Source organism: Rhynchophorus ferrugineus, unplaced genomic scaffold (genome assembly GCF_030347505.1).
Source record: "Rhynchophorus ferrugineus isolate W39M unplaced genomic scaffold, kcgeb_rfMv2 rfM3, whole genome shotgun sequence".
NCBI lineage: Eukaryota > Metazoa > Arthropoda > Insecta > Coleoptera > Curculionidae > Rhynchophorus > Rhynchophorus ferrugineus.
The window spans coordinates 18,798,544-18,825,998 of record NW_027472582.1 but is presented as its reverse complement, the minus strand read 5'-3'; the positions used below and the strand labels follow the sequence as shown (position 1 = coordinate 18,825,998).

The following is a 27,455-nucleotide window of genomic DNA, read 5'->3' as shown; positions in this document are numbered from 1 at the left end:
CGACCATTTTCAGTCGATAGTTCCCAACGCTAATTTTAAATCGAAGGTTATTAAGATAATTTATGAAAATAAAAGTGAGTATATTTTAATATGGAAATTGATGATAAGTACAAACATACTATTAATTTATTAAATAATAGTGAATTGTTTAATGAAGATCATTTGAAAATTATGTTAGAAAGTTGTTGTTGCACGTTAACAGGTAGAACAGTAAGTAAAGGTAAATGTTCTTATTTTTATGGTTTCATTATTTTATTTTTATTTTACATTATTATTTTTACTCTTACATTATTTACACTTTACTTCACATTATTTTTTAGATTTTTGCTCATCATTAGATGAACACTCGACGCAGAAGAAAGAAACATACTCTTCACTATTGTATATTTTTACAGAATTTGTACGAAACAATCAGTCTACAGAAGATTTTGTACAATTCCTGAAAAAAGAATGTGATTTAAATAGCAATGTAATTAAAATAATTGAAGATTTTTATATCAAATGGAGAATACATATAAGAATTCAACTTCTAAATATTGGAAATGAACTCCCTCATGTGACAGATGTAATGTGGAAAATTGACAATATTATTGATGTAAGTCTATTTATAAAGTGTATTCATTGAAATTATTTGATTAATTTTGTAGTCCAACTCTTCAAATAATTCAGAAGGGCCAGTATTTAGAATTTCTTTGAAACTGGAAAAATTTGATAGAAAGTCAGAAGGCCCATCCATTGAATTTTTAGAGTTTTCTTGTTCAACACCAGAATTGCAGGATTTTGTTTATAAATTAAATGATTCTGTACGGCATTGTCAAAAATTTACTTCTGATCAGCAATGAGTATACATTATTTTGTACTATATATAAAACATATTTTGTGATAATATAATTTATAAATATGTTGTATTAAATATAATAAGTTAGTATGTTTAATTATATTGCGCAATATATTGATATATTTTGTTTTGAATTATTTCATATTTGAATCATGTATCTTATTCAAAATGTATAAGATTCTCTTTTGAATAATCTGCTGTAATTAATTTCTTCAACAATTATTCCAATTGTCACATTATTTTAAGTTCCATTGTTTTGTTTTATTATTAGTTAGAATGAACTTCATAATCTCAATTATAGTGATATAGAATAGTGATTCTGATGGGATTAAATACCAAATGATTTGTTATGAACCAAATAGAATAAGTTTGTTTAGATAAGGAGTTCATATTAAAAACATAAAATCCTTCCTAATATGTACAAACACATTTTTTATTATAGCATTTCATATGTTTTAATAAAATTCCATAAAGAAATAATACAGGTATTTATATCATATACATTAAATATAATAATATAATTAATTACCATTAATATGTTGTCCTAGTAACTTTTTGTCCATTGTTATCAGTTTTAGTAATGATTTTTCTAAACAAATATGTATGTATAAGTTATGTTAGTATTATATCATATATGATTTTATGGAAAAATATTAATTATTGCTACAATAATTAATATTTTTTAATTTTGGTTTTAGTGTCAATAAATCGGAATCAATAGAAATATCTTCATCATTCTCTTTGCAACTAGTCATTCCTAAATCGAGACATTCATCTTCCATTTCAGAGAAGACATTCCTTGTAGCTATTGAGTCTTCAATATGGTGATTCAACGAGTTGCTTTCTCTTGGACAAGATGTTTCAAGAGGACATTGATCCATAGAACACTTTTCTTCAGGACATTGATTATTGGTTTTTGAATTTTGCATTGAATTTTCTAAAAAGGTTTCCATTGAAATTGTCAAGTTGTTAGTTGATAGTGAGGAACTATCCATGAGATTTGTCTGTATTATTTGCTGGCTGGTTACGGGCTCTGTTAACGATATATTTATTTGGCATTGTTCTGGACTGAAACATTTAGTTTATTAATTTTTCTCAAATATTTTACTGATAAAAATTACCTTAAATTTCGATGAGTTGTTTCAATCATTTGGTGAGGATTGATACAAATATCATTAGGGCTTGTAGTGGAAAATGGTATGGATGAAATAATATTTGGCCATTCTAATCCCAAAAATAAATTTGATGTGTTAGGACTTTCTGATGATGGAAAGTTTATTGGAGAATCTAGGGGGGTTGGGCAACCTAAAAAATGTAATAAAAAATGCACAATTATATTAAATTTTATGGATTAGATTAATTTTTTAACAATTATGGTATAATGTTTTCTTTTGTATTAACTCTAAATTTTTCACAGTGTAATATTTTTAGATAAAGCACGGACTGCAAATAGAATGTATTTTTTTATAATGAATACTGGTACATACGAGCCATATGAATTTGCATGTTTGAATTTCCACTATTTGTCATATTTCCCATCACTTTAGATAAGTTTTTTTCTTGTTTTCGCCATTTTGCTCTGCGGTTTTGGAACCAAACTTGAACACGGGCTTCGGTTAAATCAATTCTTAGAGCTAATTCCTCACGGAAAAATACGTCAGGATAGTGTGTCTTACTAAAAGCTCTTTCTAGTTCCTCTAGTTGATAATTTGAAAATGTAGTTCTATATATATAAAAAACGTATCATTAAAAATGCTTTTGTCTGCTTTTTATTATGTTATAAAGCACCTACCTGTATCGTCTTTGTTTTCTCTTTGAGTTTATATTATCAATAGAGCTCTCTTCTTCATTAGGAAAATGTTTCAATGTTTCGGCGTATTCTTAAAAATATGGATAACTATATATGTACCTACTCAAGATTGCAGTGATCTGGTTTAATTTTATGGACAATTGAATTAGAAAACCGTTTATTCAATTTATTCTTAATTTAATAAAAGGTGCTTCTCATTTTATAATTCAATTATTAAGGAAATTCCATATGACTGGAAATTCATATATGTATTTAAAATTGATGTGTGAAAGTGAGCAATATATTTAAAAGAGGTAAGAAATTTTATTTAAATATTAATGCCTTTATTAATGAATATATAAGGAACCATAATTATAGTGTTACTTATAGACATACTAATAAATAAAGGTTGTTATCCATGAATATTAAATAGCAATTTGTAAAATTTAAACTAAATATTTCTTTGACATGACATTACCATATTTTTCATCTTCACCGCAATCCTTCTCCCTCGGTTCAGCTAAGCTATTTAATAGGCCATTAATACTGTAGGAACATTGCGATTCTAAAGCATCACCTATTATTTGAGATTTGTTTATTTTATTTAAATCCATGTTTAACTGTAAATAATAAAACCTTTTAACGATAAATATTTTCAAATATTATAAAGTAATAATTATTCCTTTATTATATTTGTAATTCGATTAATAATAATGTGATTATTGCGAAACTAGGAGGCCGAGAAAGCATATAGATATTCTATTGCTAAAACTAGTTTTACGACTAAAAATATTAGTTTTGATCTATATGTAAGGCTTTATGTATTAAAATTAGAATGTTTACTTATATATTTGTTATTTAAAATAATTTTTTAATAAAACCAAACTATCTATTTAAAATATTTGATATAATAATTATATTGATAGCTTACTTGACTATGTAGATGGCTAGTACTATAAATAAAACCTCATATAATAAATATAAACAATTCGTTTGTACGTATTTCTGTAACCACTCAATATCATTCTAGTTTGATAAAAAACACTTTTTACTTATACTTTAAAAAGCTCTCTTCCATGAAACGGCGACCTGTATAAGGTGCTTATTTGAAACCTTTATAGTGCTTTATACCAGAGATATTAACTATTTTAAGGCTCTTTGCTAAGGGTTTTCTATGATTTCCTTCCGCGTAGTTCTACTTCAGTATAATAGTTATTTCATTTGGTTTAAAAATTGATTTATATTAATATTTTTTAGTTATATATTATGACATTTTTATATACACATATATACTAAAAATTGTTGATAACACATATGTTCCTAGTTGAAATGTAAATCGTTTTTACAAATTTATTGAAGATAAATTTTTAGATATTTTAAAACAATTGTTAATTTATTAAGGACAGCATATTTTAATTAATAATAACATGATAATTTTATAACAAATTGTCGGTTTGTAGATTAACAGACATTCTAAAGCATTTATAGATCGTTGGAGTAACATCGGGTATTATTATTTCATTATAAATTAGCCCAATAGCATCGAATTGACAAGCGTCTCTAGCAGGGTTCATAATAGGACCATCAAAATTTGCATTCGTGTGGTACGTTTCTCCACTCGGTTTTTAGACTATTTCGCCGAAATTGTCATCTAAACGTGATTATATCCATTTCTCACGGCAGTAGTTGTTTTATTAAGTAAATTAAAGGATTCGTCCTCACTTGATAGTGGTAACGGGAGAATCCTATTTTGGATATGAATGGTTAGTATAAACGCAGCAGCAGCAAAAAATGACATGGAATATTCATTGTATAATAGTGACGAGATCTTTTAATTATATTCCTTTTGTGATACTCTACGTTAATTATCAATTATTGATAAGCACTAATTAATCATTAATTGTATAAGTGCTATAATTATTTTTAGATGCTTAACACAAACTTAATATAGCTTAGTATCCGCAATGGTCAAGGCGACGGACTGCTGTTAGTACACCTGCCATAGTGACATATTCAACGAATCCTGCCCGAGCGGGGCTGTAAATTTATGTTTGTTATTGTAATTGCACAGAGGCAAGCAAAAAAAATGAGTCTCTAAAATTCGATGATAATACTTATTATTATACTCCTTTAAAAGGAACAGGTAAAATTCCTGTGAGGGACTGCGCCGACCATCTTGAGCCAGATTCTCAATAGTTTGAGTCAAGCGGGGAACTGCAAATGTAAAAATAGCCCAATTTGCTATTCAAAAATCAGTAATATATTTTGAGCCAAACATAGCAGCAGAGTAACTTCTGTAATTTTCATATTTTTCTGTAGCAATTACATAAAAATTCTGCGTTAGGTCAACTTATAAATTTAATATAAAGTTGAGGAAACAGTAGTTTACGTTTTTTGTAATAGATAATAAAGTTGACTAATATTTATTCAATTAAACCATACATAGAGATAGTTTGAAGAGTAACAGTACGTGGAATATTCTAGATATAATGGTAGCCGCATTCATTTACTGCGTCGAACATTATTGTGCTTTGAAAATGGTGATTGCAAAAAGTAATCTTCTTCATGGGTTTTTAATTTTTTAATTCCGGATGGAAAAAATACAATGCAGGCTCAAAAAAAATGTTTATAGTGATTTTTTAAAAATTTAATCAAGTCGCACATTTAGCTGATTAGCGAGTACATTGGGGTAACACTCTTTTAAAGCATTTAACACAAATATTTTGAATTACACTAGTTATGGGTGACAAAAGGATATCGCATTGTATCACTTTATTACAGACATAGTACGGAGCATGGACGGTGGTACGAAATACCTTGTTTTAGATTTGTTGCGTGATTGCTATATTAGACTTGCTACCAGTACCCCATAGTTGGATCTATATGAGCAAATAGGGGTAAGCATTGATTCGTAGCAATTATTAATGATAACTTGGATTTGCAGCCGATGAGCCAATACACTTGATATAGATTAAGTCCACGTTGTTTTCTTTAAATGTGTGCTTCTTCTAGGTTAGGTTTCGATCTAGATGAATACCAATATACTTAACATCCTCAGCTTTGGGGAAATTAACAATTATTGTTATTTACTGATGGCATGTTCTTCTACACATAGTAAATGTTGCGTGGGTAGATTTTGTTTCATTTGCTTTAATACACCATGTCTTCAACGACATTTCCAATCTATTAAGGTGTGTTAGGAGGTGCCTTGATTCTGTTACTGAATCTTCGTGTAGTAGATCGACTGTATATAGGTGTTTGTAGTGGCGAGACGAGTTATAGTTTGCTCTTTTCGTTCAAGAAATGTCGATGTTAAAGATGAACTTTGAACTGGCCGGATAATCGGTGAAAAATTCATGATATTCTTAATTATACCGAGGTAGACCGATATATTTCCCTACTCAACGTCGCTATAGGACTAAACATCGACAATAAAACAGTTCTCAACTATTCATATTATAGTGAATACAAAAAGATTTATATAATTTTGATTTGTAAATAACTCGCAACGAAGCCTCACAAACGATTGCAAAGCCAGAATTGGCGTCAAAGAATAAAGGCTATTAAAAAATGACCAAAATTGATCAGTAGGAAAGGCGTTGTCTTTCTTCACGACTTATAACACTCCTATATCGAATCAGAAATCAGTCTGAGTTTTCGTTCAATTTCGGCAACACGGTATTAATGAAAAAAAAAACATCTTCACTATTACCCAACGTTACTATAGGATATGAGTTATAGAAGGATTGGCACTAACATATCTGTCAATGTCAAACGCTGTAGAGTTGTCAGTGTCAAAATAATATCTCAAATTTAAATTACCAGATGATCCACACTATATATCTTACAAATATTATCAATATTAAAATATCTAGTTTAATTATTAACTATTTTAATGTAATAGTGTGTAAATAGTTTTTTTTATTGTGAGCTGATTATATTTTTTATTATTAAATAATTTAATAATTCAATATTTTTTATAAATTTAGTAATATATTTATGACCGTTGAGTAGTTCTAATGTATCGTTGTTGATTTCACATTTATTTACTAGTAAAAAGGCGCGAAAGTCAGCTGGTGAATAGCCCGAAAATGTGTGACGCCGGTTTGGGTTTTTCTCTGGGAAAAGAAATGAAAGAAGTTTCCTTATTTGATGGGGATACAAAAGATTCTGGTTACTGTGAAGACCAACATTCTGATTTGGAAAATTTGGTGGATGATTCTCCATTAAGGGACGATAATGTGGAAGATTCCATTGTATGGTTCTCACAATGTGATATTGCGGAAAATGTCACACCGAATAAGACTAATTCTTGTGGCAAGAAGAAACGATTATTTGGTACACCTGATGCCTTAAAAAGCCCTACCCAGGATGCCGCTTTTAACTTAAAACGTCTAAAACTTTTTGATGGTAGTAGTGTCGAAACAGAAATAGATTATTTTAGTTTTTTAACTCCTACTAAGAAAATAAAAGTTTGCGAAGAAAAAGTATCTGTTAATGTATACTACCAAGAAGAAAAAGTAAAAGAGGCTGTTGAGAAATCTGAAGCTGATTCAGATTTAATAGGCGATTTCTCAAAAACTTATATCTTGCCTTTAGTCTTAGGTGTTCATCCAGATCTTAAATCTATATCTCCATTAACGATGCATGATGTTTTACAGGGAAAATATAGCTCAACTTTGGATTCATTTTTAGTAAGTTTTTTATCATTACACATTATCATTTTTAGTACATTTTTAATAAAGAAATATTTATTGGTTAATTTACTTATAGATTATCGACTGCAGATATCCTTATGAATATAACGGTGGACATATTGAGAGAGCTGTTAATATATATACTAAAGAAGATTGTTTAAAACTGTTAGAAGTACCTTCAAGATCAACTAATAAAAGACACATATTAATTTTTCATTGTGAATTCTCAATGGAAAGAGGACCTAGTATGAGCAGACTTTTAAGGTAGGATATATATTCTATAATACTATATTTATGTTATATATATATATATATATATATATATATATATATATATATATATATATATATATATTTATATATATATATATACATATACATATATATATATATACATTTTTTAATATATTTCTCTTTTTACAGAAAACAGGATCGTTTTATTAATAGCTCCAATTATCCAAATTTAATATATCCAGAGATTTATATACTTGAAGGTGGTTACAAAAAGTTTTTTGAGTCATTTCCAGAATTGTGTGTGCCCAGAGAATACAAACAAATGCTTCATCCTGATCACACTGATGATTTTAGATATTTTCGAAAAAAATCTAAATCTGCTGATTGCATCAAAAATTCTAAAAAGAATCCATCATGTAGAAAAATTAGGAAGTTTTTGTCAGATAACAGTTTTGAATAGGGCAATATAGCAATGTATAATGATCAATTGTGAGACAGTGCCATAAAGTACTGATGTTTTTAAATTTTGACTTAATTATTTTTAAATATGTTATAAAGATTAACAGAGATTTCATTTTGTAATTGACTCAAAGGAATTACATAAATGTAAATATATTTTTATTTATTTTGTTGACTGAGGTAGTATTATATTATTGTTTTGTAAGGTGTTTTTTTATTATTATTTGGGATTGAAACAATAGTATAACCAGATTGTTTTATAAGTTTAGACTATTAATAATTAATATTGAAAGTATATGATATTGATATAATGTATATTATTAAATTTTTATTTACTTCATATTTTGATGTATTGTATTTATATTTCAAAATTATATATGACATAAAGATTTTTTAGATATTAAGTAAGCAATTATTCTTAGTGTTGTAAGCTTGAATATTGTGATGTGTGTTATAAAACTTTATATTCTAGGTATTGTTATGTTATGTCTTGAAAATATTGAATTATATACTTATTGAAGTGCTGATATTGATGTTAATTTAAACCAGTGCAATTTGTGAAGATTTAAAATTATTTTTAGTGAAATTAATAAATATGGTGCAATGATTTGCTTGTGATTATCTAGATTAAAATTTAGTGTTTTCAAATTCATTTTATTTACACGAATAAAATTATTTTTATAATTACACATTTGTAGTTTTTATTTATTTTATTCTGTTATTTGAATAAAGATAGTTGATATAAATATCCTTATAGAGACTGAATTAAAGAAAAAACACTACTTATTAAGGTTATTTAGCTTTATTATAATAATTTGATTTAATAAATGGCATTTTTGTAATAACACCTTCATATATTTTTCCGCGAATTTTCAGTCCAACTTTTGTTCCAATTTTGCTGGATTCTGTTGGAACATAACCCATCGCTATATTTATGCCTAAACTTGGTGATGGGCATCCTGATGTTATTTCACCCAGTGTTGTACCATTTTCAGATAAAATGGTTGCACCATGGCGGGGAGGCGGTCCGGCTTTTGATGTCACACCAATTCGTTTTATTTTTGACCTGTATAACAAACAATATGTTTAAATATTACTACTATACATGGATATTTTTTTAAACAGGAAGAAATATGTCAAAGGTAAATGAGCAGTATTGATTCACTGTCACAATGCATCTGTAAAAATTACGTTTTACAGTACGCTTGTTCTCAAACATCATTGGAGCTACTACAAATTCAAAAGATGAAACAAGAATTCCAAATTTTAATCACAAATAAATACTTATCTGAACCAATTATTGAATATGCAAGTAAGTCTTAGACATTTGACGATGCGTACAGATGGGGGAAGATTGAAAACGAGCAAGACTCACCAATATCGAGAAGAACTGAAAACTAAATCAAGAGAGAAACTAAAATTACTACTGGAGTGGTCTGCTCGCTAAGAGCCAGTTAGGAAGTTACTACACTAAAGCGTGATTTCCGTTGAAATGTATTTAATATTTGGATTGGCAGAGCAATAATATTAAAAAAGTCGGCAGAGTTTTCGTAAAGTCGCACGATAAATGTCTCGAATATTGGAACTCTTCATGCAGCTCTACAACCATGATCCACTATAGGAATTATAAACTCTACCAATAAATGATATGGCGAGATCGCTGAAGTGGAATAAATGTTACCAGAAGTAAATAATGTTGGTGTGTTAATAATTTAAATACCAAGTACCCGAGACCAGAACGGTTGCGATCGTTAAAACGGTGAGGACTTAACGAAGAATAATATATTCTTGCGGAACCTATAGCATCCTATTGGTCGGGAAGTGGCTCTTCTCGAGCGCCTATTATGGATTAATGATGATTGATTTTATGTACTTCATCAAACTATTATAATCACTTAAATTTACCCGTCTTTTATTTGTTGAACAATTATGTCTGCACCAGGAAAATTTTTAGATTCCCTTCTTCTTTTAGCGACCAACCAAGTTAAACCTCCTTCAATAGGTGTTATATTAGCATTAATATCACTGCCATAAAGACATAAGCCTGCTTCTAATCTAAAATGTTTAATTTTCTTATAGATTATTCTGTATATGATTTCTTTAGTTTTTCTATAGTTGTAAAGATAAACACAATTTTAACCTACCTTAATGAATCTCTAGCTCCTAATCCTGCAAGTTTTACAGCAGGATTTTCTAGTAGAAGTTTTACTACATTTTCTGATTTTTCTGCGGGAATGGATATCTCAAATCCATCTTCTCCAGTATACCCACATCTGATAGAAAATAATACTAATATCTCTATAGTTACATTGATATATTTATATATACCTAGTAATTCTACAATCTCGAACATAACCAATATTTCCAGTTGAAGTTTTCATAAAGTATATTTTTTTTAAATCTACATCTGTGTACTTTTGCAATACTGATGAAGCTTTCGGTCCTTGTAAAGCAATAAGAGCTTTTTGGAGCGGATCGAAAAATTTTATTTGAATATTAGAGGAAGGATTTATTCGTTTTTGGTAAGACACCTGTAAATATTTCGGTTATAAAAACACCAAATGTATAATTTTATTCATAGCATTATTTCATCATCCTGAAGGGTAATTAACACTATTACTAATAGGAAAATATATAGTGACCAGATATGTTTTAAAAGATTATTTAAAATGAATGTTTCAAAAGTTTTAAAAAATAATTGCCTTATTTTTAAATATGTATTTTTTATGAATTTATTATGAAAATTTTTGTGAAAGATAATATAGAATATTTTGTTGTTTATCATCTTCTATATTTGGTAACGGCAATATATTATCAGTTGTAGGATGACGAGCCTTGAATAATAACTAGAGGATTATGATAATATGGAAATTAAGAAATGCAGAGCACATAGTTAAGAGAAAATGATGCAATAAATTAGAAAATAGTTCCAATGACTTTAATTTTTAATATTTATGTTCAGCTGCGTTTTACGTTTTATGTATTGTAAGCATATACATTATACAGTAAGCAGTATACTTACTAAACCTTGTAACATAATATGTTGATCTTGTATCTTCATTGCAGCGTTGGATACGACATAAAGAAATTCATCATTAATTTTTGTAACAATTAAATCGTCTAAAATACCCCCTTTCTCATTAGTAAACACTGTTAATACTGAACTGTTCGCTTCTAAATTACGAATGTCCGCTGTGCATAGAGTCTCAAAAAAATTTACACTATATTTTCCTGAAATTAATTTTTAAGAAATAATATTCTCAGTAAATAAAATAATTGCTAATATAAACAAATACGCCCTTAAAATATATAACTTTACCTTTAATTTCAGTTTGCAACATGTGAGAAACATCAAAAATACTTGCATTTTTTCTTGTAAACAAATGTGAATTTACGATGGATTGATCGCTGTATTGAACGGGAAGATTATAACCACCAAAATTTACAATTTTTCCACCATTATTTAAATGAAAATTATATAATGATGTTAACTCTCCAATATCGGTTGAAAAGGGTCGCTTGGTTTTAATATGCGAATATTTTGTTAAAAAACATTTTAAACTATTCATTTTCAAACGTACCTATTTACGCACTACTAAGAAAAAACTACATTACAGATGAAATTTATTTCTTAATATTGTTTGGGAATTATAAAATAATGTTGAGACATTTTAAACAAATCAGTGCGTCTCTTTAGATAAATATAAGGTTAAAGTTCGCTAGTTGTTTTTATATTTTACAGAAGTCCATGGTTAATTCAACGTAAAGATCTAAAGATATCACAATAAAATTAATATGTCATTTGATCCCAAAATATTGTTATTTAAGATTTTTATATAATCAACAGAATTTAAATATTTGATTATATTTCTAGACTCATAGATTTATATACACAGTTAAATAAAAAAGACTGAATATCGTTCCAGTGTTGATAAACTGATAGCAGTTTAAGCACTTAATATTTGTGCTTTTAAAACTATTAATTTAAAATTCTGAAATTAAATTTGCCTATATTTTTTTCTATTCTGTTTGTAATCGCGCATCTAAATTAATTCCTTCTTATTAGTGTCCAGAATAAGAATGTAACATAATAAATGCTAAATACAATGTATATATAGGTTAGATTTGTGCTAATGTTGGATAACTATGTTTGAACCCTTTTATATGTTACGATTAAAGTACCCAAAAACAATTACAGGATAAACATCGATTTGAGCTCCAAGTTAAAATGCATCATTACTTATATGATAATAATGAACTTATGCATTTTAAGTAGAGTGATAAATAAAACACGATACACTTGCATTTTATATATTTATACGATATATATTTTCACTAATAATATAATACTAATATATATATATATATATATATATATATATATATATATATATATATATATATATATATATATATATATCATATATGTCTATATTACCACATAAAATATCACACAAATAGTACCAACAGAATAGTTATTTCAACATGAATAGATTGTTTATATATAGACAACAGTATATGTTAACATTATAGAGAAATTCATTAGACTTTAAACAAAGCAGTCAATATATGGATTGAGATAGTAATCCAATATATAAATATATAAAGTTATTAATACCTGTATAAAGAATGAATAGTTTCTTAAAAAACATTTTCACAATAAGTTCAATTTAAATTTTTTTACAAAAAAGGGTGATGTACTCAGTCTATTCGATTTTTAAGTATTGAAAAATAAATAGTTCTAAAATACGATATGAAATTTCCATGTCAACTTTAGCACCAAGAAAATAATTTTAAAAAAAATGTAAAATAGCACCACTTGTTAGGTAACAAATTATATGCAAATGGAATTTCAATATTACACATAAATCTAAATAAAACAGTAAAAAAAACATATAACATAAAAACAAAGAAAGCCTTAACAGTATTTGAGTAAAATCACATTGGTTAAAATGCCTAAATTAAACATTACATTTTATCATAGATCTGACATAAAGTGCTAAACATAAATTTGATTTTAATTTCATTACTTTTATTCAGAACCTGTGAGAGCAAGCTCATCCTCTGGTATTGTAGCTCTCTTATAAAGTGGTTCATTTACCAAATATAAAACCAAGAGACCATATAAAGTTATAATCAGGCCAATAGCATTAAAAAGAAAAGCCTCTGGTGGAAAGCTTGAGTATGAACCGCTGAAAAAATTTCAAGAAAAATATTTTAACACCATACATGTAAAATTATTAGTGTAAATAAAAAGATAAAATAAATCTGCTTCAGATTTTACAAAAACTTACTTTAATGTCCATATCACTTTTTCTGTAAGTCCTGTCAGAGAAGAAATTAGACCCATAACAAAAGCACTTGTACCTATTATAACATGAATTGGCATGAGTGTCTTTCTTAATGTAGGTGATAATCCCGGATATAAGAATGATATAAATCCAGATAGAAACTATAAATAAACTGTATTTAAATGTATCTGTATAAATAATGATAAAACATATACCTGCATAGAGAAAATAATCACTGTTAACAATCCAAGCCAAGAATGAATTGTATATAAGTTTGCTATTGGTTCCTTACTTAAATTATGGGAATCAAAAACAGCTTTTAATCCAATAACAGACATTATGAAGGCTAATAAATGAAGAGCTGCATGTATTATTTTTAGTTTCTTTTTTTGAAGCATACGTCCCGTTCTGTACACTAACATTGCTAGAGATAACAAATTCTCAAATAATATGAAAACATCCGCTTTGAAAATATATTATTACCTTGTGAGTATAAGAAAACCATTCCCAATAACATTAAGAATGGATGCCAGTTGAATTGTGTTTTAGGATTACTTTGCCAGGTAAATCCACCACGACAATGTAATATCCAAAATAATACAAGTAACAGTAATCCTGTTCCCAAAGAAGTAGTAAAAGAATATAAAGTGTTGTACATTTTGGTTCTTTGATGTTCAGATTGAGCTTCCATTATTCTATAAATAAAAATATATACGTTAAAAATTATTGTTAAATTAAACCATAAAGTGGTATAATGCTAACAATTAAATAAAGCTGTTTATTATGTTAAAAAATATAATACATATGCATATAATACTGTAGAAATAAAAATAACTTTTAAATATTAATTCCTTTGTTACCTGTAAAATATTTAACGCACCTTCTATTGTTTCCAGATGGTAAATTGTTGTCTAACTCGTGTTCAGATAACAGAGATTCTGACTCAGAATTCATCTACCGTAAAATCTGGAGCAACAGGTCTAGAAATCAATATTTTGCATTCCCCCACTAATTTATAGAACGTACAAATTATTTTTGAAATACCCAAAACATACGATTACTGAAAATAAAAAAGCAAGAGATAGGAGAAAATCATGCAAAATTCTATAAGGTTTTAAATATATGGTATATTTTGAAGCTGTCAAAACAAGTTTTAAAAAATGCATGACTATATGAGCAATGCATGACTTTTTTTAAATAATCGACTAACAGAATGAATTGGCATATATTCATGGTCTTTTTTAAATCTTTGTGATTTTTTTGTTAGTTACTTTATATTTATAATTTTATACTTTAGCAAAATTATGCAACTCCTGCTGCTCTTTAAATGTTAATGCAATGGAATTTATCGTTAATGTAGTTTTTACATTTTGATATTCTAGTTTGATTCGAAATTTTAATGCTATATTTATTAATTCTTAATTACTTAGTTGTACAATCTTAGTACTTAATTTTAAAAATTATAATATTATAATTATAGGTTAGAATATCATTTTGTTTGTATTATACATATTTAATTAAACTTTCTAAATTGAAGACGATGAATACTTTAGGTCTTAGTACATTATTTAGGATGGGATGTTTGTGTGTAAGGGAATCCGTAGATATAAACGGTGTAAAATACACTGTTAAAGATCGTCTGGGAGAAGGGTAAGACATATAGATATATAGTAACGATATTTAATAGTGAATGAAAGTATTTAATTTTAAACAGAGTTATGAATTATGTCCGTAATAATTTATATTTTTAGAGGCTTTTCATGTGTTGATTTGGTAGAACAGTCATCTACGAAGAAAAAATATGCCTTGAAACGAATTACATGTCATAGTATAGATGATCAAAAACTTGCAAATGAAGAAATATCTTATTATAAAAAACTGAAACATGCTAATATAATAACATTGATTGGTAAGTCATAAAGAGTAGGTCATTTTACATTCTAACATTTTTATATTTGTAATATATATTTAGATTCATGCATCAAGGGTTCAGCAGATCTTGTTGTACAAACCACTTCAGAGGCTTATTTACTTTTACCTTTCTATAAACGAGGAACTTTACATGACTATTTAGTTCTTAAATCATGCACTAAGAATTATTTAAATGTTAGAGAGATTTTGAGGTTTGTTTTTAATAAAGCAGATGTTATATCTCCTCTATTTTGTTACTATTTTAGGTTATTTTCAGATATATGTGAGGCTGTTAGATATCTCCATCATTTTTCCCCTGAGCCAATTGCTCACCGTGATTTGAAAACTGCAAATGTTTGTCTTACAGAAAATATGGAACCAGTTATAATGGATTTAGGTATATCATTTCAGCTATGCTTTTTGAATTATTTTTATTAATAAATTATTATATAAGGTTCATGTGCTCCCGCAAAAGTACAGGTATGTGGAATTCAAGAAGCTCAAAGACTACAAGATATAGCTGCTGAAAGATGTTCTATGACTTACAGAGCACCAGAATTATTTCATGTTGAAAGTTTTTGTGTTATTGATCAGAGGACTGATATATGGGTAAATATTAAAGAACTTAATGTATTAAATATGTCATGTTATAAATGTTGTAGAGTATAGGCTGCATTTTATATGCTCTATTATATTTTAAATCCCCATATGATATTGTATATGAAAGGGGAGACTCTGTAAATTTAGCAGTCATATCAGGAAATATTCCATTTCCAGAAGAAACTCCATTTCCAATGGTAATATTTAAACAATGCAGTAGTTTTAGAATTTATAATATAAAAATATTATTTTTTAGGAATTACACAATTTGATTTTATCTATTCTTAAAGTGAATGTAACTGAAAGACCATTTATTGAAGGGGTTATTGAGTCATTAACAAACTTAAAAAGAAAAATGGAATTTGCAGTTTAAAACTATTTTAAAAGTATATATACATATTTTTGTATAATGTTTTGCATTTAATATTTTATTTCATATAACTTGTATAGTTTTGTTTCTAAAGCATTTTATTTATTTTTAAATATTTATAACAGTTGAAATATTTTTATATACTAAATGTAATAAATTTGTGTCAGTGTAAAGGTATTTATTTAATCTAATTTTTACTTGATTAAATTTTAGTTGATTTAATCTTAAAGTCATATATATTTATTTAAACAAGATATTAATTGATGTCACAGATGTTGGTAAGTAAACTGAAGAATGAAATGATTGAATTAAACAGACAATTATAGCTGTAAAATGGTAATAAATGCCCTAATTGTATTTTTTAATCATCTATTTGCATTATTTAATAGTATTATCATCAGACTTTTGTTTCTTTTTGTTTGATAAAAATTGTTCTAAAAACAATTTATTAATGAGAAGAATTAGAAGTCAGAGGTAGATAAATCTGGCGAAACCAGGATGTTGAAACAATTTATACCTTAATAATTTTAAGGTGCGCTATATTAATGGAAAAATATGTTTTTCTCTAGTAAACATTTCTATGAATTCTGGTATTCAGTTGATCCAAAAGCTTGCAATAATAATTTAAGTTTGTTATTTTACCTGATTGGAGATAATTTTCCAACACAACTATTTGCGTCCTAAAAAAACTAAGGCTAATACTACTTTTATGTAAGATTATCATTTTTTACCATCTTGTGTTAATTCAGGATCATGGTGGTAGAAACAATTTTCATCCATAGTGCTTAAATGAAAATCCTTTAAAACATTTTGTTACATTCGAATATTTTTTTATTTCGTTGTTAAATTTTTCAATTGAAAATTAATTGAATTATTAAGTTTTCGTTATATGTTCTTATGAAATATGAAACATTACAATGGATGTCCATCTTCCATTTTTTTTTCTAATTTCATGCAGTGTACAATAAACCAAACTTATTCAACATTGTCAGCGTTGAGACACATTTGCTTTTATTAAAATATTAATTGCAAAATATCTCTTATGTATTCAAAATAAGAAATATAAAATATTTTTAGTCGTGTATTTTTTATATAAAACTAAATTAACAATATAGATTATGTAAATATATGTATTGTCCCTATTCGAAAAACAATAAAAATCATCATTCTTTAGTTGTATTATATTTTTGTTACTCCCAGGCATTATTTTACGTCTTTTATAATTTGCGTTTAAACTGAATTGCAAGATTTTGAATAACTTGCCTCTGATCTGTGGTGTCGCTTTCTGGCAACCATAGAGGATTACTCTATGCTGGCAACCAACGTATTTTGTAACTAAGTTGGTAGCATGACGCCATTATGCGTGCATTTCTTTCAGGTGACAGTTTTAGAAACCTATAAAATCTTTATAAGCTAAAAATGCCTTAGATTGAAAACTCCAGCAATTGATTTCACTATCTCAACGAATATTCCTCAATTCCTATTTCTATGACCAAGAAAGTGTTAGTCTAATCTAACTTATTAAATAAGTTTGAAAATTTTATTTAGTCTGAAAATCCATCGAATTTATATTTCAATTATGTATTTTAACTTCGGTCTTTATGCTTAGGGTTAGTGTATTATTTATAGTAGCGAGAATTTGAAACGGATACAATAAGTTTCTGTTACTGACTACGTGACTTTCTTGTGTTCATCTAAATATATATTAAATATTATTACAATCGCAGCCATGGCAACGCTGTTTGTTGGAAAACAGTGACATTAAAAATTCTAATTGTAACATTTTTTTTGATTAATATTTAGTAAATTATCAATTGTATAGACGACCTAAATCGATAATATTCTGTATCGCATCAGATTATTCCATATTTTATATTGGCAGGTGCAATACATTTTTTATGATATATTAATCTTTGAAATCTTCTAATTGAATCATTTGATTGAACAGGTGCTATAATTGAGTTAAAATGTATTTAAAATAATTATTTATCTGTTATTTGTATTGATAATTTTGTTGTAAAGTTGATTTTTGCCAGGTGCGTAAACTAGAAAAAATGTATTTATTTTAATTGTATGACAACCTTGTTGGAAAATTTGGAGTAATTTAAGATATTGCTGTTTTATATTGACTATTTGATAAGTAACTTGAAGGATGTAGACAAAGAATAGGTGGACGCATATGTTATTTCTTATTCCGAAATTCTATTAAATTATTAATAGTTATACTTAATAATATTTTAGTAAAGCACATTTTTAAAAAAATTTTATTGACATCTATGGATCTAAATTTCCTATGACTTTTATAATTGGAACATGCTTCTATACGTGAAAGAAATTTAGAAAAACGTGTTCTGCCTGTGTGTGTCTATATCGTTATCAATTATATATCAGCTCTAGATTAAGAAACAATCACTACATATAATAATTTTGAATTTGATTAGAATGATTTCAGTAATCAGTTCACCGCTGATCTTTGAAGCGTCGAATTTCTTTTTAACACTATGACTTATGTTATTTATTGCTTAGTTTTTATATTCTATTGTATTGGTAAGTAAGATCTCTATAGTATGTTTTAAAAAATTCCTATAAACGAAATCTGTAAGGGTAGTAGAGAAATAATAGTTATCATATTTTATTTTTAGTCATATTAAAATAGAAAAAATATTTTCTTCAAGTAAAAAATTGTAATCATTATTTTTAACATTATTTGGATTTAGATCTTTGGATTAACCACAATTAGAATAGTTCTTTAATTACTATATATTAATTTGTATGAGAGCTATAGTTGTCGGGAGTAGACGTATCAATTTGTTCATAACAATTGCTACTTAATTAATCTCTCTTTCATACTTCAAAAATGTTGACAGCCAGGTGTTTTTGAAAATATTATCGAAATGGGATAACAATGGTATCAATGTCTTCTAGTGAGTCGAATCTCTTCCTTCGTAAATGTTTTTTGTGCTCGAAAATAGACTGAAATCGCACATTCATAAATCTGGCAAGTAAAGGGTATTTTCTATAATAATGGCCGTTGCTATATGGAACGAGAGAACAAGATTCAATACACTATTTAGTGGCAACTGTTTTCTGCTCTTCTAAATTAATTATGGTCTTATTTCTAAACATATTGTGTACATAGGATGCATTTTATTATCTATTATTTTTTCATTGTCGTAAGGATTTCCTTACTTTTATGGATCTATTTTCGTTCTCTTTTGGTATGTAACATTTGTTGCCAAATACTTTTTGTAAATCTGTCAAGTTAGCTTCTAAACTTTTTTAAATATAAATGTTCATTAATACATTCGTATTGACATTCATATTGATATCATTTGTGAGGATTCGATTTTAGTTTGAATTCTATCACGGCGTAGGAATTTTGGTTTTCTTTTAGTATGTTGACACTAATAACTGTCAAAGGAGGACGAATTTGTTTGTTTTTAATGTATAAGCCGATTTTGATCTCCACTGCGACTTCGTTCAGGTTATCTTTATACCGTATTTTATAAACCGTAGCTAGTTCTTTATATTTATTCTGCTATTTACAACAATAATTTATTGAATAAGTTATGTGTAATACGTTGGTTACACCAGTTTTAAGAACCAAAGTGACATTTTTTAATGAACAATTTGCTTTCCATGGTTGGTTGTATTTCTCAGTTCTGAATAATTGTAGCTCCGCCACCGTATTAAAAAGAAATTACATTATTAGATGAACGTTAAGTCGACAAAAGGATGGATTTGATCCTGTATTATTTATGGAGCTTGTTAAACTCAGACCAATTTTTATTTGTAAATAAAAAGATATAATTAAATAATTTGAAAACACAGTAAAAATATGAAGGAAGTAATCTAATGTAACAATAGATTCGACTTTAAATTATCAAAATATGTCAATTTATTGATATTAGATTATTTCCGGAATACTATTTAAATTAGCATAAGTGTTTTTTTAAGAAACATTAATTAATTAATATTCTTGTGATAGTGACAGTTCTGGTTATTTAATAGTGACAATAACTTCAAATGTTATCATTTAAATCAGTTAATCGTTTATTTTCTTATCAATTAAAATATTTTTGATTAGAAACACCTGAGTCAACAATGATATATATATATATATATATATATATATATATATATATATATATATATATATATGTCTGTATAGTTAATTGTTATAAATATAAATATATTTTAAATAATTAAATTTAGGTGTTGTTCACCCAATAAATGAGAAATGCTCATCAGACAATGATTGCAGCAAGGATAAAAGTTTTTGTATCGACGACGTCTGCCAATGTGACAGATTATCGATTTATTCCAAAAACATAAAACAATGTTGGAATTGTAAGTATTGTATTTTATTATAAAACATTTAATATTTTTATTTAAACATTTATTATTATGATAAAATAATACAATTTTTAAAAATGTTTTTAAATCTGTTACAGATGCAACGGAATACGCTGCTGACTGTTTCGAACCTGAACAGTGTACCGAATTTTTGGGCGAACATGGAAATTGTATAAACAATAAATGCTTATGCGATGACGGATATAAGTTAGTAGTTCACTAATATTGTTAATATTAATAGATAATTCAGTAATGTTGCAGATGGTTAGGAGGCAGCTGTATTAGTTACGTTGGTAAAAACGAGTCGTGTTCTGAGAATGTCTCCTGCTTGGACGCCAATGATCCACTTGCTTTAACTTGTATAGATGGAGTTTGCCAGTGTCGTGCTGGATACTATGATCGAGGCATGGATTGTAGAATTCAGTCAGAGTATCAAAAAGGTTAAATAAACCAATAATGGATCATTTAAATGATATTTACTAACATTATTTCATTTTAGAATGCGCTATCAACAAAGACTGTTTTCCAACTTCCAACTCTGTGTATAGTTATTGTAAACTTGGAAAGTGCACCAAGGACTCAACTTTTAAAAGTGATATCGAGGAGAATGTCACAATTTCCAATTCGCTGTTGTATTTTAATGAAGACAATACCGATGACTGTTCACAAGGTTAGATTTAATTCTGTAAAGTATCGTTAGCAAGTAATAGGTCAATTAAAAAGCCCCCGGCCTGACACATAGATGGCGCTACTACAATTAAATTCATATGTTTTTTAATTAGCCCTAACCTAGATGTGTGTATAAGTTTGACAACTGTCGGATCATTAGTTTATGAATTATAGCATTTTGAGCGAAGCAACTTTTGTTATTGTGAAAAAAATGGATAAAAAGGAATTTCGCGTGTTGATAAAATATTGTTTTTTGAAGAGAAAAAATACAATTGAAGCAAAAACTTGGCTTGATGCCGAGTTTCCGGATACTGTCCCAGAAAAATCAACCATGAAGGATACGTATGCTAAGTTTAGACGTGAAATGAGCACCGAAGACGGCGAACGCAATGGACGCCCAAAAGAGGTTGTTACCAACGAAAACATTTAAAAAATCCACAAAATGATTTTTAATGACCGTAAGTTGAAATTGAATGAAATAGCAGACACTCTAAAGATATCAATTGAACGTGTCCATCATATCATTCACGAATATTTGGGTATGAGAAAGCTCTGTGCAACACTTTGCGGTGCCGCGCGAGCTCACTTTTGACCAAAAACAACGACGAGTTGATGATTCGGAGCAGTGTTTGAAGATGGTTAAGCGTAATAAACCCGAGTTTTTGCGTTGATATGTGACAATGGATGAAACATGGGCTTCGAATTGCTTTCTCATCCACCGTATTCTCCAGATCTGGCCACCAGCGACTATTTTTTATTCCCAGACCTCAAAAGAATGCTCACAGGGAAGAAATTTTTGTCGAATGAAGAGATGATCGCCGAGACTGAGGCCTATTTTGAAGTAAAGTACAAATCATACTACAAAAATGGTATTGAAAAGTTGGAGGGTCGCTATAATCAGTGTATCATCCTTGACGGGAATTATGTTGAATAAAAAAAATAATTTTGTCAAAAAAATGTTTTACTATGGTAGATCGGGGACTTTTCAATTGGCCTGTTAGTATAAACATCCCATCCGATTTTGTTTGCAACAACAAATGGTTCCAATTTTTATTTTCAACCAATTAGTGTGGCAGTAAATTTTCATACTATTGGATCTTTTATCAACTACTAAGCTGTCTGAAAGTTCATTGAGATAAAAATCTTTTAAATAATTGAAATATAAACCGACAATTGGGATATGCCAGAGCAGCATCACCAAAGTTTAGAAAATAGTTTGATGGTCTTCGGCAGTAGGTTAACAGGTTAACAATCTAACTTTGATAAACTGAATAACTCTGAATAATACTAAATGGAAAACTGTTATTTTGTGTAGAGAAATGTCAAATTCCTCGAATTTAACAGTTAGGTCAGGTTATTTAACAGTTGTTTAGATAGATACTTTGTCTTTTCGTCAATAGATATCGCTGATCAAAACACATATAAACAACTAATATTTTATAGGATATATTTAATTTATAAAGATCTGTTAGTAAGATTATAAGTTATTTAAGTAATGTTGTGGCTATAAGGCTTTAAGTTATAATATATAATTCATTTATTGGTTAGAATTTAAATTTAAATTTATATATATATATATATATATATATATATATATATATATATATATATATATATATATATATATATATATATATATATATAAAGATATATGTGTGTTTTTAGGTATTTTATCCAATTTTACCAAAGAAGATTGTAGCAAATGTTCTAAGCATTTATACTTTCGAGATTCAATCTGTATTTGCCGGCCAGGATATTTTCTGCAGGATGGTGAATGCATCCCAGAATTAGGAATGAGTGATTCATATAAACATTATACTGAAGATAGTGACTGTCCCATAAAACCTAGCAAGCTTAGTAATGGGATATGTTACTGTAAAAACTATTGGTTTCAACATTATACCAACAGAGAATGTAAAAAGAGTAAGTGGTTTTGAGTTAAATATAGTTCCGTTGAATACTTTATAAAATATGAATTATTTTATTATTATTATTATTAATTTAATTTATTAATTAATAATTTATTGTTAATTTATTTTAGCTACTCTCCAGTATACTTATAATTGTATGGATAATGATTGGTGTAAAGCTATGGGACCATATGCTTATTGCGATTCTAACACCAAACAGTGTAAATGTATAGACCAGGCTGTTTTAAATAGCGATACGTTTTTATGTGAGATTCCCGGTGAACGTAATTTAACCGGTGAGTAAAATTTTTAAAGATTTTATTATGTTGATTTTATTATTTACACTAAATTTATAACGTTTTTTTATAGGTATATGCTTGGAAGATACCGATTGCTCGTTGTATCAGAAGTGCTTGAATCAGGAATGTCAATGTGAGAATGAATTTAGTCAAATGGATAATACATGTTTACCCAGTACGTCATTCTACATATTTCATTGTTTATGCCTATAGGCTGATTCTTTTATTTGGTTTATAGAAATTGGAGGTTCATGTGAAATTTTCAACTGTTCTCACATTGAAAATGCCGAATGTATTTCCAACCAAACGTGCCAGTGTAAAAGCTCAGCATATGTAACAGATGGATATAGATGTCTTGAAAGTATGTTTGAAAACTAATTGTATAAAATTTTACATAATATGACATTTTTTTTTAGAATCAACACATCTCAATGATGAATGTTCTATTGAAGAGCAATGTCAAGATATTCCGCATAGCAGCTGTATTAGTTCGTCGAATGGATCTTCTTATTGCACGTGCCAGAATAATTATTTAGACAAAAACGGTACTTGTTATTTGAAAAGAGGTGAATAACTGTTTAATGAAATGACTGTTTAAAATTAAATACCTACTATTATTATTTTTTTTAGAATACAAGTCTCAATGCGCCTCCAGACTAGACTGTACTATACTTTTGGGTGATTCATTCGTATGTAGGAACAGTCTGTGTCAGTGTCCAGTTTATTACACCTATAAAGATGATGTTTGCGTTCGTAGTTCATCGTCGAAAATATTAGCCCTTTATTTTATGTTATGGGCTTTGGTTTTTGTAATTTTAATGTAACTCAAAATCTCGGAATTAGGGAATATCAATAATTAACATGGATTAAATTTATTATCAGAAATTATGATTGAAAATCAAGTTAAAAGTGCATCGGAATATATTTATTAGCCGCAAGTGTTCTTAATAGAATTTAGTTAATAATTTATTGATGAATTAGATATAACTAATATGATCTGTTCTTTTTTATAGTAATGTAATATAATTCATCTTTTTAGTATAGTTTCTAAATATATTTTAAAAATAATTTACAATTAGCATTGATTTCTCAATAGCAACCTCAACTGGAAAAATGCTTTAAAGTTCCTTTTAGTAACACTAATATTAAGTAACACACAATATTACCTTAATATTTATTATTATAACATGGTCACAACAATATCCAATTGGAGATTTTGATGTGATGTTTTAATAATCTAAAAATTTTTAAAAGATAAAAAAATCCTTGAAGCTTCTGCCAGCGCCACCTACCTGGTTCTCGAACCGGGAGAATGGTTTATATTCAAATCAATATAAATATACAAAAATTTTATGAAAATAGGTTCAACCGTTTAGGAAGAGTTCAGTAACATGAACGTTGATAGAACAATTATATTTATAAAGGAGATTTTCTTTTGTTAGCCTTCCGAAAACTACTCTAATGTCATCTAAACTTATTAGAAAAATTAATAGAAATAATTTCACTTACGAGCGTATTTTAATTTTATTGTCAATTACAAAACGGTATTTAGTTCGATTTGTTTATTTCATAGTATTAAATTTTTTAATGAAACGTTATATAAACGGAGTTTATTATCAGGGGTGTGCAACTCCAATGGTAAGTAATGGGGCAAAGTTTTGCCTAGTTCAATCATTGGCGGCGCTGACAACGTGAATTTGATTGGTTAGTTTAAAATAATTATGTAGAAACCTTTAAGGAAAATACTTTGCTTTGATTGGTGTGTTATTTCGCCTGATTACTTTGTGACGTCACATTTGAATGAAAATTTAATTTTTAAAATTAATTTATTAAAATAAAATCGTATACAAATATACATAAGTGTAAATAATATAAATATATATTCTAGGTAAAATTAAAATATCTATAATTCTTCTATAATGCCTTCCCATATTTGTTTAGTGCCATCAATTTTATGGGATCTACTAGAGTTCTAACTTATATTGATATATTGAAGGTAAACTTTAAATCTTTCCCTGTTGATATTTTATTAATTTCGTTATACCAAAAATACAATCACACCTCATGATAACTTTTAAAATTTGGTCCTGAAAATCATTATGGATTGGACGGTTGAAACACTAAAAATGATATTTTTAGACTGACTTAATGAATGACTTAAAACTACAATTAAGAACACGGGTATAATAATTTGTAGGTTAAATTTGTTTTGTTTACGTTGAACTCTTTTTCACACCATCCATGAGGTAGAATTTCTAGGTGCGTTTTCAGAAGAACTTGAGCTGAGTTGTTGTTTGTGAAATGATTGAAATATGAAGTGCTTAATTTCTGGAGTGTCAGTTTCCCTATGAATTTGATTATTTATGACATACCATGGAGCGTTTAATATTCTCCTGAGGAGCTTATTTTGGAAAACTTGAAGCCGTTTGACCTGGTTGGGTGTAACAAACTTGAAGTAGACATTAGATCCGTAGAGGAGTACGGACCGAATTAACATCTTGTAAAATAAGCATTTGATGGAGATGAGAAGTCTACTAGAAGGGCAGATCAGAGAAGAGAGCAGGTTTGCTATCCTCGAACCTTTTTGGATTGCTTTCTGGTTTTGGGAATGCCAACCGAACCGCCGGTCGAAGTGAAGACCTAGGTACGTGACGTTATCCAGCCATGGAATTATTGCGATGTTGATCTTAAGTTGCGAGACGCGCAGTGCGTAACGCTTCTTATCGAAAATGACGGCCTGGGTTTTCAGGGGGTTGATTTGCAACCTCCAGAATTTGAACCACTTGACCGCATGATCGAGCTGCTTCTGTAAACGTTCATGAATTGTAATTTCGAACCTGGCGGCCGCGAAGAAAGCAGTGTCGTCAGCGTATAACGCGACGTCAATGTGCTCCTTTCTCGGCAGATCTGAAATAAAGAGGTTAAATAAGGCTGAGGCCAGCGGGGAACCTTGAGGTACGCCAGCATCGATTTGTTTACGACTGGAAAGTGATTCCCTGATCTTAACCTGGAAAGGTCTGTCCGAGAGATAGGACTTGATGGGAGCTATGGAAGGGTGTCTTACATCCCTCAAAAAGCTGCATATCTCTAATTATTTTATGTATACTTTCCAGAAAGACAATTTTCTCTAAAATTATGTTTATATCGATGAAATAGTTTGTGTACTTACTGTTCTTACACATTTCGTATATTTGGTCTAGAATAGAGCCAGTGTCAAGATTCGTCACCCACTTTGTATGTAGACGGGTTTCTTGGGTGAATCTAATGTATTATTCTTCATTTTGTAAGTGATGTTACTCACAGTACCCACAGTAGTATTTAACACGGCAGTAACCCGCTAAAAACATTTTTAGTAAAATTGGAGGGATATATTATTTAATATCATCAATAATTACCTCTCAAACGGAATTTACCGGCAAATTTGTGAAAGCCCCCTTCCGTTATCTCGTTCCTTTTCGTAATAACCTATTAAAGCCGCAATTAATTTGTGACCCTGAATATACATTCTTTTTGGCATTTTCAAACGAAGTAATATGATATAATATTATATTACGGAACGACTTAAAATTTATCAAAATAAAGGGCTAAAATGTTTTCCGGTTTATAACCTGTAATAATTTTAACTAATATTTTGAATAATTTAGCGTACATCTGACAACCGGACGGCGACCAGCTGTCAGACATATACAACATTCTTGAAATCAATAGTGATAAGAGGTTTTAACTCTTACCTATAAATTATTGTGGCTGAATAAATAACTGTAGTTTTTAGATATAGTATAATGTTAAAATAAATTATTTTTGGTAACATTTTTGTTCAATTATTTTATTTAGAATAGAATTTTTTTTATGTCAAAGCCAAACTGAATTAAAACTCAGAGTTGATGCGGCAACATTGTAATGTTTGGACGTCACAAATATCCATTACGCATTACTAAAAAAACTTTGAATTGACTATATGTTATGTAATACGGCAATCTGTTTCAAAAGTACCTGAATGGTGAACAAGTGAGGCGCGTTGATCTGTTTCCT

At 28.3% G+C, this 27,455-nt stretch overlaps 7 protein-coding genes and 1 long non-coding RNA gene across 10 annotated transcripts; 5 read left to right on the top strand and 3 right to left on the bottom strand.

Annotated features, from left to right (window-relative positions):
• Positions 1 to 80: 80 nt before the first annotated feature.
• Positions 81 to 972, top strand: LOC143193574 (COMM domain-containing protein 3). Its single transcript, XM_076399872.1, has 3 exons — positions 81 to 220; positions 321 to 595; positions 648 to 972. The coding sequence occupies exons 1-3, from the start codon at positions 91 to 93 to the stop codon at positions 840 to 842; spliced, it is 600 nt and encodes a 199-aa protein (XP_076255987.1). The 5' UTR covers positions 81 to 90; the 3' UTR covers positions 843 to 972.
• Positions 973 to 1,250: 278 nt separating this feature from the next.
• On the bottom strand, positions 1,251 to 3,247 carry LOC143193570 (uncharacterized). Its single transcript, XM_076399867.1, has 5 exons — positions 3,106 to 3,247; positions 2,631 to 2,718; positions 2,326 to 2,561; positions 1,960 to 2,143; positions 1,251 to 1,906 (listed from the first exon to the last, which is right to left on the bottom strand). Exons 1-5 carry the CDS (start codon positions 3,239 to 3,241, stop codon positions 1,492 to 1,494), a joined length of 1,059 nt encoding a protein of 352 aa, XP_076255982.1. The 5' UTR covers positions 3,242 to 3,247; the 3' UTR covers positions 1,251 to 1,491.
• A 1,927-nt stretch (positions 3,248 to 5,174) lies between these two features.
• LOC143193569 (M-phase inducer phosphatase 2) lies at positions 5,175 to 8,706 on the top strand. 2 transcript variants are annotated; one of them, XM_076399865.1, is made up of 5 exons: positions 5,175 to 5,316; positions 5,409 to 5,524; positions 6,681 to 7,321; positions 7,401 to 7,588; positions 7,748 to 8,706. In XM_076399865.1, exons 3-5 carry the CDS (start codon positions 6,719 to 6,721, stop codon positions 8,016 to 8,018), a joined length of 1,062 nt encoding a protein of 353 aa, XP_076255980.1. In that variant the 5' UTR covers positions 5,175 to 5,316; positions 5,409 to 5,524; positions 6,681 to 6,718; the 3' UTR covers positions 8,019 to 8,706. The 2 variants fall into 2 exon arrangements, with proteins under 2 accessions (XP_076255980.1, XP_076255981.1); XM_076399866.1 differs by lacking the exon at positions 5,175 to 5,316 and having other exon boundaries at positions 5,401 to 5,524.
• A 94-nt stretch (positions 8,707 to 8,800) lies between these two features.
• LOC143193568 (aminomethyltransferase, mitochondrial) lies at positions 8,801 to 11,690 on the bottom strand. The gene is made up of 6 exons (XM_076399864.1): positions 11,337 to 11,690; positions 11,040 to 11,248; positions 10,346 to 10,548; positions 10,162 to 10,290; positions 9,923 to 10,072; positions 8,801 to 9,083 (listed from the first exon to the last, which is right to left on the bottom strand). The coding sequence occupies exons 1-6, from the start codon at positions 11,584 to 11,586 to the stop codon at positions 8,810 to 8,812; spliced, it is 1,215 nt and encodes a 404-aa protein (XP_076255979.1). The 5' UTR covers positions 11,587 to 11,690; the 3' UTR covers positions 8,801 to 8,809.
• Positions 10,399 to 10,945, top strand: LOC143193575 (uncharacterized). The gene is made up of 2 exons (XR_013005059.1): positions 10,399 to 10,539; positions 10,836 to 10,945. It is a non-coding gene; the product is annotated as an uncharacterized LOC143193575 (long non-coding RNA).
• Positions 11,691 to 12,314: 624 nt separating the features above from the next.
• LOC143193573 (lysosomal membrane ascorbate-dependent ferrireductase CYB561A3) lies at positions 12,315 to 14,333 on the bottom strand. Of its 2 annotated transcripts, none has more exons than XM_076399869.1 (5): positions 14,189 to 14,333; positions 13,792 to 14,003; positions 13,524 to 13,732; positions 13,312 to 13,469; positions 12,315 to 13,209 (listed from the first exon to the last, which is right to left on the bottom strand). In XM_076399869.1, exons 1-5 carry the CDS (start codon positions 14,260 to 14,262, stop codon positions 13,050 to 13,052), a joined length of 813 nt encoding a protein of 270 aa, XP_076255984.1. In that variant the 5' UTR covers positions 14,263 to 14,333; the 3' UTR covers positions 12,315 to 13,049. The 2 variants fall into 2 exon arrangements, with proteins under 2 accessions (XP_076255984.1, XP_076255985.1); XM_076399870.1 differs by having other exon boundaries at positions 14,169 to 14,317.
• Positions 14,334 to 14,449: 116 nt separating this feature from the next.
• Positions 14,450 to 16,362, top strand: LOC143193572 (serine/threonine-protein kinase 16). The gene is made up of 7 exons (XM_076399868.1): positions 14,450 to 14,958; positions 15,060 to 15,217; positions 15,281 to 15,431; positions 15,486 to 15,616; positions 15,674 to 15,828; positions 15,882 to 16,016; positions 16,076 to 16,362. Exons 1-7 carry the CDS (start codon positions 14,849 to 14,851, stop codon positions 16,190 to 16,192), a joined length of 957 nt encoding a protein of 318 aa, XP_076255983.1. The 5' UTR covers positions 14,450 to 14,848; the 3' UTR covers positions 16,193 to 16,362.
• Positions 16,363 to 18,602: 2,240 nt separating this feature from the next.
• On the top strand, positions 18,603 to 24,390 carry LOC143193566 (uncharacterized). Its single transcript, XM_076399861.1, has 11 exons — positions 18,603 to 18,736; positions 20,405 to 20,539; positions 20,644 to 20,752; positions 20,807 to 20,985; positions 21,045 to 21,215; positions 22,880 to 23,137; positions 23,256 to 23,420; positions 23,494 to 23,598; positions 23,662 to 23,784; positions 23,840 to 23,989; positions 24,054 to 24,390. Exons 1-11 carry the CDS (start codon positions 18,691 to 18,693, stop codon positions 24,245 to 24,247), a joined length of 1,635 nt encoding a protein of 544 aa, XP_076255976.1. The 5' UTR covers positions 18,603 to 18,690; the 3' UTR covers positions 24,248 to 24,390.
• The last annotated feature ends 3,065 nt before the right edge of the window (positions 24,391 to 27,455 follow it).